Source organism: Marmota flaviventris, chromosome 7 (genome assembly GCF_047511675.1).
Source record: "Marmota flaviventris isolate mMarFla1 chromosome 7, mMarFla1.hap1, whole genome shotgun sequence".
Classification (NCBI taxonomy): domain Eukaryota; kingdom Metazoa; phylum Chordata; class Mammalia; order Rodentia; family Sciuridae; genus Marmota; species Marmota flaviventris.
The window spans coordinates 58,272,427-58,290,608 of NC_092504.1; the positions used below are offsets into that span (position 1 = coordinate 58,272,427).

The 18,182-nt window shown below is 38.0% G+C and overlaps 1 protein-coding gene across 2 annotated transcripts; it reads right to left on the bottom strand.

Moving 5' to 3' along the window:
- Positions 1-852: 852 nt before the first annotated feature.
- On the bottom strand, positions 853-1,841 carry LOC114083870 (platelet factor 4-like). 2 transcript variants are annotated; one of them, XM_071614807.1, is made up of 3 exons: positions 1,627-1,841; positions 1,213-1,327; positions 853-1,101 (listed from the first exon to the last, which is right to left on the bottom strand). In XM_071614807.1, exons 1-3 carry the CDS (start codon positions 1,742-1,744, stop codon positions 1,014-1,016), a joined length of 321 nt encoding a protein of 106 aa, XP_071470908.1. In that variant the 5' UTR covers positions 1,745-1,841; the 3' UTR covers positions 853-1,013. The 2 variants fall into 2 exon arrangements, with proteins under 2 accessions (XP_071470908.1, XP_071470909.1); XM_071614808.1 differs by having other exon boundaries at positions 1,639-1,827.
- Positions 1,842-18,182: the final 16,341 nt, after the last annotated feature.

The window sequence follows — 18,182 nt, forward strand, 5'->3', positions numbered from 1 at the left end:
AGTTTGTGAGAATTTGTTACACAAGCAATAGTTAACTAATATACCCATGTTGCAACATCTTCTCTTCTCCCCAAGGTGTAGTAACATCTTCCCAAAGTGTGAATGAAAACATCAGCTTGCACTGCTCCTGGTTCCATGGCTGTTTAACATGTAATATTAACACCTTTAATGTTAGGGAATGCAAGGGAGAATAGTGAACTGCAAATAAGGCAACTCCTCAACCTGAAAATGCCCAGGGGAAAAAAATTCTATTCAAGACATCTGCATGCTTAGAGGAATACTAACATGTAAATATATTAAGAACAAAACTGGTAGGTTTGCAAAACAGGGATCCTTTGCAGGCAACAATATGAATACAAAAACTGTTTTTAATTTTCATTTTTGTAGAATATCAACATTTTCAAAAACCTTATAAAGATTAAGCTATTTTAATGCAATTTCCCAAAGTATTAATAGAGTAACATTAACTACTCTTTTCAAATTCAATTTTTATTAATTTTCTAATAATAATGTAGTAGAGTCTAAGTTTTAAAGGGATAAAATCAGGGTCTGATTTATTTACTTAATTTAAAAAAAATGAGCCTAGGAGACTAGTAATGATTAAATGCTATTATTAACAAATGTAACACATACAGTAAATATGCATATATTAAGTAATACAGTCACCTAAACATTCAAATATCTATCAGCCAACATGTAGCACCAAGCAAATTTATTCCTTATAAAAAACCCTCCTTCAAAACATTTTTTTTTTTTGCTTAAAATTCTTGAGGTGTTTTCTTGTAAGAAAATATGTTATGGCATCACTATTTTCTCCTCTATTATGAAGCAATATTTTGACAAAATCACAACTTGATTCATATCATTTATTTATTTAAGATTTGAAGGATAATATAAGCAATAGAAGATTCATTTTTAGTTAGAGCCAATGTGTGTGGGGGTGGGGTGGGGTGGGGTGGGGGGAAACACCCAAACATGTTTTATAGCAAAATACACATTTAGCCAGGTAGAAACTAACTGTCCAGGAGTTTCTTCATTAATCTCTTAAAGAGGGAGACCTGCCGCTCAAGGCAAATTTTCCTTCCACTCTTCAGTGTAGCTCTGCAGCAAAAAGCAAAGAGATGCACCTTTGGTGCCCTGATTCCAAAACAAGATCAGACAGAGGGACAGAGAGGAAAAAGGCAGCACCACCTGCCCAGGGCCAGAACTCACATCATCTGGGCGGTGGCACAGTGGGGTCCTGCCTTTATCACCTCCAGTTTGAAGATGTATTCAGCATTGACTTTGGACATGGTTTTTACACACACACAGTGAAAGTCCCCATCTTCTGCAGGGTGGCAGAAAGGGTGAGGAGCCAGGAATAGGGGAGGGAGGAGGATTTCAAGAGTGGCCAGAGGCACCTAGAGAATCTCCCAGCCCCTCCCCCACCCCTGCCCTTGGTCTTCATTTCCTTAGCCACCAATTGCATTTCCAGAGGGAAGGTATATTGACTCCGTGGCAGCGCGCTTGTGCAGCCCAGGACAATAGAGCTGGAACCATTAACGTTAAGGACACTGCCTCAGCACCCCGGGGGTTCCCGGAATCAATTCCTACTGCTCCCATGAGTCGGTCCCCTCCCCGCTTTACTTCTGCTCTCACCACCACTGGCGACTGTGACCACAGCTGATAGGAGCAATAGCCCCAGGAGCAGCAGCCCGGGTTTGAGCTGGCTGCAGAGGCTGCAGGAGCACAATATGAGGCCCATGTCCTGGAGTTTCCAGCAGGATCCAAGTGCTCAGGTCAAGTGGGGGCTAGGGTTCCCAGGCCCGCGGCTCCAGCGATGTCCCCGCCTCTTTTATCTCTCCTGCTGGTCCAGTCCGGAAACCTGGGATGGGGAATGAGGAACTGGGGTGCTGAAGCTAAGTCATTTCAGAGAAGAGTTGGGCTCTAGCCAGGCAAGATTAAATAAAACAACCCAAAAAAGGGCTAGAGTCAGCTGCCTTGGCCTTAAGTTGGCAGCAGGAGCCACATCTCCAACCCTAACTGAAATATGCACACATTTATGTAGTTTAAAATACTAGTACTCAATCTTATAAGGTCTATGTTTTCTTTATGTGGAACCCAGAGCGCTCTGTGGTCACCATGCAGTTTACACAGTGTATACCTTTGAGACCCAGACAATTTCTGTTTCCTTCTTAACTAGCTCCTGCATTACCAAAAACTGCCCTTAGACCCTGCCTTTCTGGTTGACTTCTATTGAGTTTGGCTACTACTGTGTAGTTAAAGCTGTGTTGTTTGTAATTGTTTTCTGCTATTGAAAAGTGAAATTCATTCTCTAGGCAATGACTGTCTTTAGAATTTTACCTGAATGTGGAAGCCTTCTCCAGTCTCTTGGATGAGATTTACCAGCTTCACTAACCATCTTCCCATACACTGTAAGAAGCAAGGTCAATTATCCTCATTACTCATAATCTTACATATATTACAAAAGTTATATTTGATTTTTTTTTAATATTGGAGCTTGAATGATTCTCCATTTGTCTTCATCCCGGAAAATATTCCAGAAGAGAGAACAGGAGAGTTTAGCGGGCCAAGTGTCCCAGTCCCAGTGAAGGGTGAGATGGGCTGTATTGCTGGTGGGGAACAACAATGTTCTCTGAAGGAGGATACAGAGTCTGGGAGTTGAGTGTGTAAATGATGTGGAGGTAAGGGTGGAAAGTATGCCACTGAATCCCACACAGGAAAGGTGAAGAGATCAACATGGACTGTATTCCTTTTCTTGAAAAGCAATGGCTTGGCTGTTATCAGGACTAGGTATATGCATATTCCAAATCTGGATTATGTTGGATTCTCTCCGTCACACAAATTAGTAGTGGTGAAGGATACTAGGAGACTGCAGCATGGAACATCTGCAGAAATGTGCATAGTGCAAACTGAATCCCTGGGGCTGGAATGTTCTTTCTCCTATTCTCATACCACCTGTCTTTTTAGTTGGCTAAGTTCTGTTCATGTTTTTGGTATTGGTTTAAATAACAACTTCCTCAGAGGAGCCTGAAGTGACAACTTTATTATGCTCCTTTGTTGTTTTCTCTTGCAGCACCCCAGCCTTTCCTGTTTCACACCCATAATACACATATACATGGTATGCTCAGACGCATGCGTTGGAGTGTGTTTAACAGTGTTTAAAAATGTTTTTTCTTTTTGCCTCAATGGGAAGCTCTAGGAGGTTAGAGGTCATGGTTATCACTATTTTAGTGCACTGCTAGGGGCCTAATAAATATAGCTACAGTAAGAATGAACAACACATGTTGAAAATGATTATGAAGCTTTGACTTATTCATGCGTTTGTTCCTTTGTACAATTGTGGCAGATCTCTCCATACTGACATGTGCCACATATAGTTTACTCTTCTATCCACATGTCTGCCTCTCTTAAATGAACAGTGAGTGAGATCTTCAAGGGCAATTCTCCACGGCATATATTTTTGAAAATTCAACATCAATATAATGGTTGTTATACGACATGGTGTAAATCATATGTGTTTATGGAACTGAAACTTGAGTCTCCTTTTGGGTTAGCAGCAGAGCAAATGGAGAGGAGGGATTGTTTTGAACATGGTAAAGCAAAACATTGAATTTGTATAACCATATCCCCAGATTTTAATAATTTCAAAGTAAAGGAATCCAGGCAATAGTGAGGGGCAATAAAGTCATCCTTTCTATGCATTTACACAAAATAATTCAATGTGTCCATACAACAATAATAAATGGCCTGTGTATCTTGGAGATGTAAGCATAGTGCAAACATTGTGTCATATCTCATGAGATGGCCCTGCCAACTTTTTGTAGGAAACCACTATTGACTGAGAAACCCAAGCTTCTTTTAATTTTTGGATATAAACTAATGAAAATGGCTTCAATCTCTATTTACAGTTTTGCGACATGCTTGTGCATATTTTTGTTACCTATTACATAATAAGTGTATTTATTTTATAGGCAAAACATTTTAAGGCACTGAAGTTATGACAGTGAGGAGATAATATAAGGAGCCCTTAATAAAGCAAAGTTGAAATGAACTACATTCTTAGTAGGTAAATGTTTCCTAAAGTCCCTTTATAGGTCAGAATTGGTGAACTTAATTATATTCCTATGATCAATACTGTACACACAGTATGGTATTTGTGTATTAAATACTATTTTCTGTGTCCACAACACTATGTGAAAAATAATATAATTTCGTTAGAGAAAGAAGAATCCAGGAAAGTGGTATGGTATAGTGGGTTAGAATACGATTTCAAATCCTCACTATGATCACTCTGCTCACTTAGTATCTAATGTTGGGGTGAGTTTCTTTTCTTGATTTCACCCTATCTTTCTTTTGTTGTTTCATTGTTGGGGATTAAAACCCCAAGCCTCATACATGGTGGGCAAGTACTCTATCACTAAACTCCATCCCCAGCCCAGTGTGAATTTCTTCAGGACCATCTTCAAATTTCTTTGCAGTACTACTAGTAACAATAGTAAACAATTACTAATATTTATTTGTATGACATTCATTGTTTTAAGCACTTTGAATTTAACACCTCTTACTCCTCACATCAGCTCTCTGAGATAGACAATTACATGATCACCATCTGAGAGATGAAGCAGTCCAATCAAAGTCAAACAGCCAACAAGTGGGTGAGCCAGGTTACCTAAGTATTCTAGCTCTAGAGAAAAGACTCTTAACCAGATCATTGCCATCTTGTCAGAACTATTTAATCAATGTATGTAAAACACTATGCCTGGCCTTTTAATAGTGATTAGTATTTTCTGATTAATATATCATGTAAAAATCACAGAGATTATCAACTTTGTGAATTTTGTTGGCAATATTGTAAAATACCAAAGTGTAAAACAAAAAGAGAGAGAGAGAGAATTAAAACTCTTTATCCAAGTCTGTAAATTGATAATATATGATAAATAAATAAATAACATTTAGGTTTATGTTCATATTTCTGTAAAAATAGCAAGGGTGTAAATTTTATGGATTTAGAAATTGATGAAGAATATTGATTTTAAAAAGATAATAGTCTAGTAAAGTATAAATTCTCTATTGTACTTATTTGTAAGTCCAGTTCTAATACTGAAATTGTAATCATGTACACATTAAGTAAAGGCAAATGTATACAAGACGCTAGAGTAATACATTTAATATAAAATAAAATCTGTCACTTTCTCTTTTCTGTTTCAAGAAATGCAGGAGTGTTTTTTATAAAGAATGTCAAGCCTTTCTTCACCATATATTTTCTTGTTCTACTAGTGTTAAATGTATACCCTTTAAAGTAAATAACCATTGCTTACAAGACTTACATTCTACAACTTTATTATTTTTAGGGTTTGAAGGCAAAATAAACATTAGAAAAATTTCCAAAGGATACTTTCAAACAAGCCATCTAGAACAAAAACATTGAAAATCTCTATTGCCTAAATACACTTAAAAAGCATTTATTGAGCAAGTATTCCATGCTTGGCTCTGCATGATCCCTAGTGTCATTGACTATTGTAAAATCTGTTAATCATCATAGCAATGTTGAACCTAACAATAGAGAAAGAAAAATTACACCAATGTATTTGGAAAGAAATTTTCAACTAAAGAAATGCAAATCAAGTACAGTGTTTAGCCTAAAACTGGGGAGTAAACCTTAAGATATATGTTAGTCTTGCTTATTTTCATCTTCTTTTTGTCATCTTTTAAACAGAGTTCTCAGAGTCAAGTAGGATTTGGGAGACAGAATGGAAAATGTACCTGAATTTTTGTATAGTATAAATGAGTATATGAATAACTAATAACTCTAGAAAGTCAAGGCTTCAAAATCCTACCCTTCCTGGGAGATTAAAAAGGGGTTGGTAGAAAATAAACAGATTAAGCAGATGATTCATCACTTTCCAACAGTTCCTGGATCATTTTCTTGACTCTTGGAGCTTCTGACTCTGGGAGCCCACCTGCTCTCTCCCTATTTCCCTCTCCCTCTCCCTCTCTCCCTGTCCCCCAACCCTCTGTTGACTTTGCTCCCACCATTGTGCTGCCATCAGCCAGGAGGTGATGCAGCCAGAAGGAGCCTCATAAGAGCCAGTACAATGCTATTTGGGCTTTGGGATTCTAAAACTGTGAGCTAAAAAAATCTCTTTTCTTTATTTACTTTTTATTTTTATGTGGTGCCATGGTTTGAACCCAGTACCTCATGCATGCTAGACAAATGCTCTACCACTGAGCCACCTCTTTTCTTTATAAGCTACACAGCCTCAGATATTTCATGATAATAATGAAAAACAAACCAATACAACATTCATTTTATCAGTTTAGCAAACCCAGGGCATTTTCACTTGTTCCAGCAAAAACTCTAGACACTGTTTCTGACTTAACCAGGCTTAGATAATTTTCTCATTTCTGAATCCATCAGCAGGGTGGGGAAAGGTTTGGACAGAAGCAACTGAGAAATGGCTTATCCTGTTTGAACCCCTGGACTGAGAGCAGGTATGACTAGATGAAAGAAAGAGGGTAGCCAGACAAGCAGTGTCCGGATACTGAATGGTGAAGCTGCCCTGAACCTGACACTAATGCCCTTGAATTGTGGGGGGAGATAAAGCCTAGAATTTGATGGCACGCTTTGATATCTTCATTCTTCCCCCTTAAAAACAAAGTCATCGCATCATTTTAGGGAAGTAGGGTTGGCAGTTGTGAGGCAATGAGTCCCTGAGGCAAGATGGAGTAGAACAGTGGAGCTACACTGCCCACACCTGCCTGCCAATCATCAGGGTTACTTCCAAGAATGGAGCAGTGGGTCAGCCTAGGGTTCCCTTTGAAAAGTGGAGCCTAATCATGGGTCAGCCATGCAGGTCATTTATTTGAGAATGTGTCTCCAGTGTATAGGACTGAAGAACTGGGAAGAGTGAAATAGGAAAAGAGGGTGGGCAACTGGGATTCCATCCTACCAGAAACCCTCTAAGAAATATTGAAAAAATATCTGTTTAAAGCAGAAAAAAAATGGGAAAATGTTTATCCATTGGCTCCTATTTTATGGCAAGGAATGTTTCATGGCAGCCACTGAGAAAAATTGGCCCAGAAAGGGAAAGACACTGATACAGCTGAGGCGAGGAGCTGTCAGGTTACTCCTACAAGTGGCTGTTGCCACAGCAATGCCTGGGGAGGGGAGTAGAAGATGTGAACACCTGGAATTTACTGTTTGTCAATTCTGAATGAATGGTTCCATGATGATTATAGGGCAAATGGAATTTTACCACCAAAAATTCAATTTTTAAGGATTCTCCTATTTCTTTAAGAATTGCAGCCTTGCAAAATATGTTCAACTTCATTAACAAACAAGGGAATACAGACTGTAATGACACTGAGATTTTATCTCACTCCAGTTAAAATGGCAAATTTCAAGAATACAGGTAACAATAAATGCTGATGAGGATGTCGGGGGTGGGGGGGGAGGTATGCTCCTACATTGTTAGTGGAACTGAAAGTTAATACAACTACTTTGGAAAGCAATGTGAAAATTTCTCAAAGACTAGAAATAAACCCACCACATGACCCAGCTATCCCACTCCTTGGTGTTGACTCCAAAGAACATGCATACCAATCTTTATAGCTGAGCAGTGCACAATAGTCAAGTTATGGGACCAGCCTAGGTGTCCCCCAATAGATGAATGGAAAAAGAAAAGGTGGAATATATACACAATGGATATAAAGAAGAATGAAATTATGTCATTTGCCAGTAGATGAATGGAATTACAGAATATCTCCCAAGGGAAATAAGACAGACTCAGAAAGTCAATGATCAAATTGTTCTCTCATATGTGGAAGCTAGAGAGAAGTAAGGTATTTTTTTAAAAAGTGATCTCATGAAAACAGAAGGGGGGAAACAGTGTGGTAGAGGAGGGAGATAGAGGAGGAGGGAGTGGGGAGGGGAAAGGGAAGGAAATGCATACTGACATTGACAAATTATACTATGTGCATGAATGTATATATCACAATGAATTCTACCTTTACACATAAGCACCAATTACAAACAAAAATTAACCAAAGGAAGACCAATAGAGTAGTGGAAAGAGATCAGGAGGAGGGAGGAATAGAGGGAAGATGGTAGTATTAGAGACTGAAATGGAGCAAACTATGTTATGGGGATTTATGAATATGTCAAAAGGAGCCCCATAATTATATAAACCAAAACGCATTAATAAAAACATAAATTTAGGGCTGGGGATATGGCTCAGTTGTTAGAGTGCTTACCTAGCATGCACAAGTCCTTAGGTTCAATCCCCAGCACCACCAAAAAAAAAAAAAAAAAAAAAACCATAAATTTATAAAAAGAATTTTTGCTTTCATGAGTTTAAAGACTGCATAGAAATCTAACATTCGCCTCTTAAAATGGACTTGACTTAGAAAATCACTTGTTCAAATGAGAGAATTAATTTGTTTCTTGTTCTAAGTTATAGTATTCCTGTGCTTTGAAATTTTTAAATTTTGATTTATGAAAATTTCATGGAGTTAAGTGGCATGTTAAGGTAGCATATAAAATAAAAACCACATAACTCTTTGCTTTTTATTTCATGACAAAAACATGTGATTTTGATTAAGTTATTTCCAAGAGTTAAACTCTATAATCTCCAAATGTTGGCTGCTTCTTGACATGCTTCATTCTTTTGGCAACTCCTCTGGGTAAACTATGTCTGACTATCTGAGTCCTCTCATTTATGTCAGTTATTAGTTGTGTGTGAAGACCAATTGCAGCAAACACTTTCTGTTTTTCTTCCGTTCCAAGAAATAGACAAGATATTTGGATCCCAGTGACCTAAGGGCCTCCCTCTCTGACCCACCTCTTAAAGGTCCAGCCACCTCTTAACATTTCACATTGGGGACCAAACCTTCAGCACAAGAACCCTTGAGGGGTAAACCAAAAAGAGGCCTAGAGTTTTGCCAATTCTTGGTGAGAAATTGGCACAATGAAGTTGGCACAGAGAAAATGAAGTGGGATATATTTCTACTTTGGAGAAAATTCTTTGGCTATCCTTCAGCTGGATCTGATTTTTCATGGACTTTTCTGTTATGTAGGTCAACATATTTTTTTTTAATTTATTGTTTCAGAAAAGTTAAATGAGATGTTTGTCTCTTCCCAGTGAAATGGTTTTCCTAAAATCACCCACTTTCCATGCTTCTACTACTTTTCAACACAAGTTGCTCTGTTTATTGTTAATGAATCTAATCTACGCATTCATTAATTAAATATTTATGTACTGTTTAGAAGCTGTGAATTGAATTAAGTTCTGAACTAGGTAACCAAGAGGAAAATGATAGACCGCATCACTACTGAACTCACAGTCTATGGAGTAGGACAGAAAGACATGGAGTTATCCAGGGACCCAACTCTCTTAGCAATGGACAGAGCTCTATAGGCTGTCAGAGGAGGGAACACCTGATTCCCTTTTGTGGAAGGATGGGAGCTGCCAGATAAAAGTTTCTGGAGGAGGAACCGACCTAAGGTGAGTGGATACGGTGGACTGATTCAGAAAAGGAGAATGGAATAAAAGAAGGCACGAAAACTGGGAACAATGTCGTATGACCTGAGAGGAGAAATAAGCCGTTTATTATAGTAGAATGAATCAGACATAACTTTCTCATGTTCATATATTAATAAATGACCAATGTAACTTCACATCAGGTAGAACCACAAGAATGGGAAGTCATAATCCATGTATGTATAATAAGTCAAAATACATTATACTATCATGTATAACTAAAAATAACAAATAAAAAATAAGCAGTTTATTTTTTTAACAGAGTTTAACATGAGGCAGGGAGTGCTGAGAGATCAAGAGGAGGATGGGTATAACTCAGTTGTTGGGGGCTCCTACTTGTAATTGAGGGGGTATTTCTAACATTCCCTCCCCCATCATAAGTTTATAATTCCTCCCAAGGGGTTAACCCAGCCCCTGGGTTCTGAGCACATCATGGGATGTGGAGCACACTAGTTACATACCCTCATGAGAGTTATATGCTCTGCCAGGAAAGCAATTATATCTCGTTTCTGTTTGCATTCACAGGTCTCCAGTGAGAGTGCTTGTGGAAATAATGCATGAATAAATGGTTTCAGGCCATTGCTTCCTAAACAAAGTGTCCTGAGGAAGGACATGAGAAAACTGCCCTTGAAGGATTTTAGCAGCCTAGATTTCCTTACTGACCTTACTTTCTTTTGCTTGTTTTGGTCACTCACTACTTGAATAAAATCTCAGTTGAATACAAGTGAACAAAAAGATATTTCGTCCACAGCCAGAGTTTGAATTCTAGAGGATGTGCTGGAGAAGAGTACCCTGCCTTAGATAGAGAAATGAACCTGAACAGAAGTCATTAGAAAGTTCTAAGGCCTAGCTCTGCCAACAGGACCCCAGAATGTAGATGAGATCTGAAAGTGCATTCAAAGCAAGAGGACCTGAGATATTTGACCTTTATGGACCATCTGCCTCATGGCCAAAGGAAAGATCTAGTTAATTAGAGGTTGTGTGGTCTAGACAGAAGGAGTGAATAATAACTATTCATTATATACATTTTAATTCATGTATGTGTATAAAGCACAGCAATGGGTTTTATAGAACACGTAAAATTGGATTAAGTCTAACTTCTAATGTAAAATTAGACATTTAATCTGTCTACTTTCTTCTATAATCGTTCTTCTACAAAAAAATCAGCTATTTTTCTCCTCTGGCATGATAATATAATAATAAGATCAGATTTCAATACTTGAAATTGTTAACACTGATAAATGTGTCATATATTAGCTTTTCACAGATGTCTTGGGAGTAGGTTATTGATTTTTAAAAAATGTTTTTATAGATTGTTTTGCATCCCCATTTTCTTAAGATTGTTTTCTGAACTCTCTGGAAGTGGTACTTAGTAAATAAATGATGTCATGACTGAAAGGAGAGTGACCACAACACTCGGAGAGAGAGAGGAGAGCATGCGCGCAAGGGAGACAGAGAGATCAAGAGAGAGAGACAGAACAAGAGAGCAAGAGAGAGAGAGGGGCCCAGCAGGAGGGAGTTTTTATAGCCCAAATCTAATGGGGACTCTGGGTCTGCAAGCTGCCTTGTTGGCACAAGGAGGGGTTGAGTGTTCAGCCTTGAGTGGGGGTTGAATGTTCAGCTTTGATGCAAACAGGTGATAAAGGACAAGAGAGAGGGGGGTTTGAGTACCTGGGATATCCTGCAGCTAACATTTGTTCAGCCTGCCCTGCAGATAACATAGTTCAGCCTGTTCTGCACCCAACAATGACCACATAGTTCAAAAAGAATATAGGATTGTCAGAATAACAAAAGAAAAGAAAATGGGAAATTTTCCCTTTAAAAATATAATAAATTTATTTTGAAGATGAAACCATCATTATGATTTTGATACTGTGGAGATAAAATTTAGGAAATTGCAAGATGAAGATATAAACCACAAATGAAAATACATGACATGAAGATACAGCTTTCTATAAGGAAAATTATGAATAACTATTAAAATTTGATATTAAATATTATTCAATGTCCATTCAATGTTTCAATGTTCCTCCAATGTTTTGGTTGGAAATATCTTTGTTTTTATTGTTTTCTTCTAGGCTCTGTTCATATATTCAGGAAACTTTTCAGGGACAGAATTCTGAATGGTACTGATTACAATGATGTGGCACTGCTGAAGTGTGACTGAGCTGATTCAATGGCTGACATGTCTAAGCAGTTAAAGACACCAAAGAAATGTGAGATCCAATTATGTATAGTGGAAGTTATGGTAATAGTGAAGAAATGCCTTGATGGCATATATTTTCCATTTGTATGTGTTATACATTGAATATAAATGTCTACAATTAAATAAAATTGAATGAGCTTGTATTAAAACTTCAGAATGTGATTGGAGGATGTGGATAGACAGATGAAGGGAACTCAATAGATTCCATAATATTACAGAAGTGACTGTAACTGAAAAATCAAACAAGTCACTGATGGTACAAAGACCATGAGCATGAGTGTCTATGAATAACGTGGTGAGATCTCTGAGCCTAACAAGGTTAGCAGTTGGGAAGAATGTCTTTTATGTTCAATTAACTATCTGCTGGCTAGATGCCTTTTGCTCAGCCTTCAACTACACCATTGCATCAGCAGGACTAAGTGCATTATTGTTCCTCTTCATGTAGTTAACATTTGACAAATATTTATTTAGCCCTGATCTTTCAGGTATTTATCTGGAATTGAAAGTGAAGAGAGGGAATAGGTTTGACCATTATTCCCTGATGTAAAGTAGGAAAAACAGATAAGTGCATATTCACAGTCTAGCTTAATAGTCATTCTGGTGATGGAGGTATGCATACATTGCCTTATTCCTTCTTTGATAATAGTTCCTATAGTTTTCTCTAACATACTGGCAGAAGAAGACTGATTCTGCAACACAGATGGTAAGTGAAAGCTAATTGTTCCAACTTTGCTTGATGATTACTCTGCCTGCAAGTTTTATAGCCTATCATCACAAAATGCCAGATAAATGTGTAATCCCATGTTATATCTGCTACAGAGAAGAAATAAATATTTGGCATGGCTTGAACATATCTCCCAGGTTTTACATAATGGGAAGTTAATCCTTAATGGAACAGGGTTAAAGAGGGAACTTTTAACAGGTGGTCATGAGGATTCTGTTTCCTGTGTGAATTAGTACCATTATCACAGCAGCATGGGGGTGGGTTCCTTTTAAGGGATGAATTCTTGAGTTCAGCCCTTTCTCTCCCTCTCCTGCACCCCTCTCTCCTTCACCTTGTGATGGATTACCTTGTGTAAGCCCTCCGCAGGTTTAGCTCTTCAATCTTGGATTTGCAAGCCTCAAGAACTAGGAGCCAAATAAATTTCCATCTATTGTAAGTTCATTCAGTCTGTAGTATCCTGTTACAACAGCATAAAAAGGACTGAAATTGTTACATCAAAATCTTATTTCTTTGTTGTTGTTGTTGTTGTTTACTAGGAAGACAGTTAAGCCAGGCTCCCAATCATCAGATGTCTTGTATATTTTATAATCTCTAGATATATTGGTTGACAAACATTGTGGTTTTGTTATTTGATTCTTTTAGTTGCTACCAACAGTGGAAAGTACCACCTGTGTCTGTCATATTCAGCTTCTTCTAACTAGCTGTCTGTATGCAAGCTTTGGATTGTGATTCTGTGTGGGAAAATTCTGGCCTGTTGGCCTTGTTCTTAATGGGTTATGTATTGGGTCAAGGATTGTGGCCACCAATGTTTGGAATGGCATGTGCTCTTGTGCAAATCTCTAAGGAAAGGGAAGAAAAGTAGTATTCACTAGTAAGATTTCAATTCTGAATCAGACCCTATGCTGGATCCTACTATTAGTGTGATTTACTCCTTTAGTTACCGTGCATGGTGGCCACCGTAGTCCTTGTTTTGGAAATGAGGAAACTGAGTAGACTAAGGGTCACACAGAATCAAAATTAAGATTTAATCCAAAGGAGTTGTCTTATTCTATTTTGTATTGCTGAAATTGAATAGCACAAAGTAGGTAACTTATAAATAGAAGAAACCTATTTCTCAGAATATTGGAGGCTGAAAAGTCCAAGGTCAAGGGGCTGCATATGATGAGAACCTTATTGCTATTTCATAACATGACAGTGGGGATGACATGATGAGAAAGCCCATGAAAGAGGGCCAGGGCAAGAGCAAGAGAAAGCCAAGAAAGTTGAGTATATTTTTACAACAACCCACTCTCCCCATTACTAAGCCACTCCTGCCACAATACCATTGATCCATTCAAAACAGTGGAGCCCTTATTAGCCATGTCCCAATTACCATCACAGTGGCACTTACATTTCAACATGTGCTTTGAAGGCATTTTAGTCAGCTTTTTCATTGCTGTGACTGAAAGATCCAACCAGAATAACTTTAAAGGAGGAAAAGTTTATTTGGGGACCCACAGTTTCAGAGATCTCAATGCACAGACAGCAGGTTTCATTCCTCAGGGCTGGAGGTGAGGCTGGACATCATGGGGGAAGAGTGTGGCAGAGAGAAGCAGCTCACAAGATGATCAGGAAGCAGAGAGAGACTCCACTCACAAAACCATGCCCCAATTCCCACCTACTCCAGTCACACCCTACTACTTCAATTACCACTCAGTGAATCCCTATTAGGGGATTAATTCACTGATTGGGTTAAGTCTCTTATACCCCAATCATTTCTCCTCTGAGAAATGCAAGAGCATTGTCTCACGCGTGAGCTTTTGGGGGACACCTCACATCCAAACCATAACAGAAGGGGAGACTCAAATTATTAGCCCATTGGGTTAATGTTACCATTTATGAGAGAATATAACAAAAAGAGAAATATGGGGAGAAAAATCTGTATAAAACTGCTAAACTCACTAAATTATGTTTGTTTTTTTCCAAAGCCCCCTGGAAAGCAATGTATTTTCTGCCCTTGATTAAGTTCCCATTAGAAACAAATCTAATGGCTGAAGCAGAACAGGCAGTGAATATAACAGGACAAGGAGGTAGCACCTCATATAGACACCTATTTGTTGTAATATCTCTATGTCAAAAACTGCTTGTCATGGGAATTCCAACCCAGGTCGGGGGTGAGAATGAAGGAAGAGGATACCTGGCCAAGCAGATTGAACTACGCAGCTGGTCCTGCTCATTTCATGCCTGCTGCCTCTCCAGGTGCCTTCTCTAGAGTGTGGACTCAATAGGAAACATAAGAACTTGAATCTAATTAAAGTGCTTTTATACTAACATCCATGTCCAGCAGTGAGTGATGAAATTACAGAGTTGTGGTCAACATTTTTTAAAAGTAGGATAGCATAGTGCAGAAAATGAATACCAGAATTCACAGTATAAAGCAAGTGTAAGTATTGTATTTTGAATTTTTTAATTGTGTGTGAGCATGTGTGGGCATATCTGTATATAGATGTATACATGTGGAACTATATACAAACATAAATACATAAATACACAATGAATATATGCATACACTATATATGTGTGTATATATATATACATATATATATATATGTATATATATATATATATATGTATATACATATATATATATATATAAATGATATAAAGGAATGGATAAAAATGAATACTAGATTACTGTCACGTGGATTTGCCGTTCATTCCCTGGCCAAAGAAAACTTTTTCTGTTATACTGGAACTTGGTTTTCTATCTATAAAATTGGGACAAGAATGCTCCCTAGCTCCTTGAAATATAATCAAGTAATTACTGTTTCTTTTATGAGTCTGTGAAAACAAATGTCACTTTATTAAAATTTAACTGTTCAGCTTATAACCATATCATATGACCAGTACTTTGAAAAAGAAAAGGATATTTCTGAGTGGTGAAATTATAGTTTTTTAAAAATATTTACTTTCTCTTTATATGCTGTTATCTGTAATAACACATCCTTTATAATGAGAAAACTGTGGATATATCTTTAAATTCAAGTAAGCCTTCAATGTACTTCATGTTACAAAGGAAACTGTTACCACAAAGGCCTTAGAAGAAAAAAGAGAGCAAAGATTAAAAAATGGCAGAACAACTTCTGGGGGCAAAATATCTTTTTGTGGTTTTGTTTTGTTGATAGGGACCATGACAGGAGGTAGTGCCTAGTTCCTGCCTTTTTTCCCACTGCCTGCTTCCAACCAACACCAGGCTTGGGAGGGAATGGGTGGATGGACAGCTCAAGTACACTCAAGCTTATTACTCCATAAATGCCTGAACAACAGGGAATTGTGTGTGTGTTGAGCTTTTCCTTGTAAGGAAGACCTCTCCCAATGCCCTTGCTGATAAAGACAGCAACTGGAAAGTGTTCTCAGAATAGTTAGACCACAGTAATTCCGAAGTAAAGGCATATGAGGCCCTGAGATTCTAGCACTGGTTCACTTGGAAAAATTTGTTGTGGCCTTTGTCCCTTTAACTCACCTCTGTTATGGGATACAACTGAGTGTGTTGTTTGAGACACACAGCAGAAGAGGAATGAGCAAAATAAATCACGCCACTCTCATCTCCTTTCCAACGTTTTCCCCCACAAAATTCATTTGATCTGAAGAACACTGGTGCTATTGCGACCCTGTATTGCTATCTGTCACAAAAAATTGCTTTGCTAAACACTTAACACTCCAAACTGACTGAGATGGTATTTTGGAAGCATTATTGATAGCAAGAATTAATATTTGCTGTTCTTAAGCATGAAGAACTACACCAAATGTTTTACAGATGCCACTTCTTTGGTCCTCACAATAACCCATGAAGCCTATACTCAGATTGTTCCCACTTCATGGATGAGGAAACAAGGCACAGAGGGAAAGTGAATGTAGCACAGCCTTGAGAGCCATGCTAAGGACTTTGAATTTTGTTTTATGAAGGGAAGTGCCATAATTATATCTGTGTTTTGAGAGATAATTTAGGTAAGAATGCATGAGAGCTATACAGGAAGTGATAAGCACCAAGTAGATGAAAACTAAACAGGAGACCATTGTTCACTCTCTTTCCCCATAGACTGCAGCCCTGCAGAACTATGAGCTTCTGTCCAAATATGCCGAGGACTTAAGGATCATGCATCTTTCTGTCTAGTTTTTCATGTTGTGGTAGTACCACTCTTCCCTTTGACCCACTAGCAAACCCTAATCCATCTACAAGAGCCAGTTTATCGGGTCATTCCTTTCTGAAGCATGGGCTACCATGCTACTTGCTTGTGTGAAAGCACAATGTGAAACCCAGAGCAGGGAGATAGGAACCAGACTGATTTATACAGCTTCTAACAAGCTGTGGCCTTTCCTAGACAGTTACCTCAACTCTGAGATGGGGATAATATTGCGTAACTTGCAGTGTGGGTGTAGAAATTTTATATGATGTTGTGGCACTTCATAAGCCTTTAGAAATTGTGTCTGTTTTAATTAATTTGTCATCCTAAGGTGTCCGTTTTTCCCAAGAGACTGAATGGCATCATAGTCTCATTTCCCTTAGGAGTTTAAACATACCATTATACAAACATTGTCATCTTAGGTCGAAATTGCCTTAGTTCCTAAGCAAGCATCTGTGGCTTCCTTCTGCCTCAACTAGATTTTGCCTTCTTGCCCATTGAGGTAGGCTGAATAATGTCCCATACCCCCCCAAGATTCCCATGGCTCGATGCCTGAAACCTATGACTAGGTTACCTCATATGGCAGAAAAAAAATTTCACACATGTGTTAGGATGTTAAGATAGTAAGGTTATTCTGGTTGATCCAATTGGGCCCAATGTGTACACACAGCTCCTTATTAGAGAATGTCAGAGGAGAGGGCAGATGTGACAACAAAAGCTGAGGCTGGAATGATACACTTCAAACTTGGAAGAAAGGGCCCCAAGCCAAGGAATGGAGGTGGCTTCTAGTGGCTGAGAAAGGTAAGGAGAAAGAATGCCCTCTAAAGCCAGAAGGAACACAGCCCTGAGGACATGCTGAGTTTAGCCCATTAAGACTTATTTTGAATTTGTGACCTTCAGGACTGTGAGATAATAGATTTGTGTTGTTAAGCCACTGAGTTTGTGGGAATTTGTTACACAAGCAATAGGTAACTAATATACCCATGTTGCAACATCTTCTTTTCTCCCCAAAGTGTAGTAACATTTTCCCAAAGTGTGAATGAAAACATCAGCTTGCACTGCTCCTGGTTCCATGGCTGTTGAACATGTAATATTAAAACCTCTAATGTTAGGGAATGCAAGGGAGAATACTGAACTGCAAATAAGGCAACTCCTCAACCTGAAAATGCCCAGGGAAAAAAAATTCTATTCAAGACATCTGCATGCTTAGAGGAATACTAACATGTAAATATAATAAGAACAAAACTGGTAGTTTGCAAAACAGGGATCCATTGTAGGCAGCAATATGAATACAAAAACTGTTTTTGATCTTCATTTTTGTGGAATATCAACATTTTCAAAAAACCTTATAAAGATTAAGCTATTTTAATGCAGTTTCCCAAAGTATCAATAGAGTAATATTAACTAATCTTTTCAAATTCTATTTTTATTAATTTTCTAATAATAATGTAGTAGAGTCTAAGTCTTTTTTATAAGATTTTTTATAGAGAGATATAGAGAAAGAATTTTTTAATATTTATTTTTTTATTTTTTTGGTGGACACCACA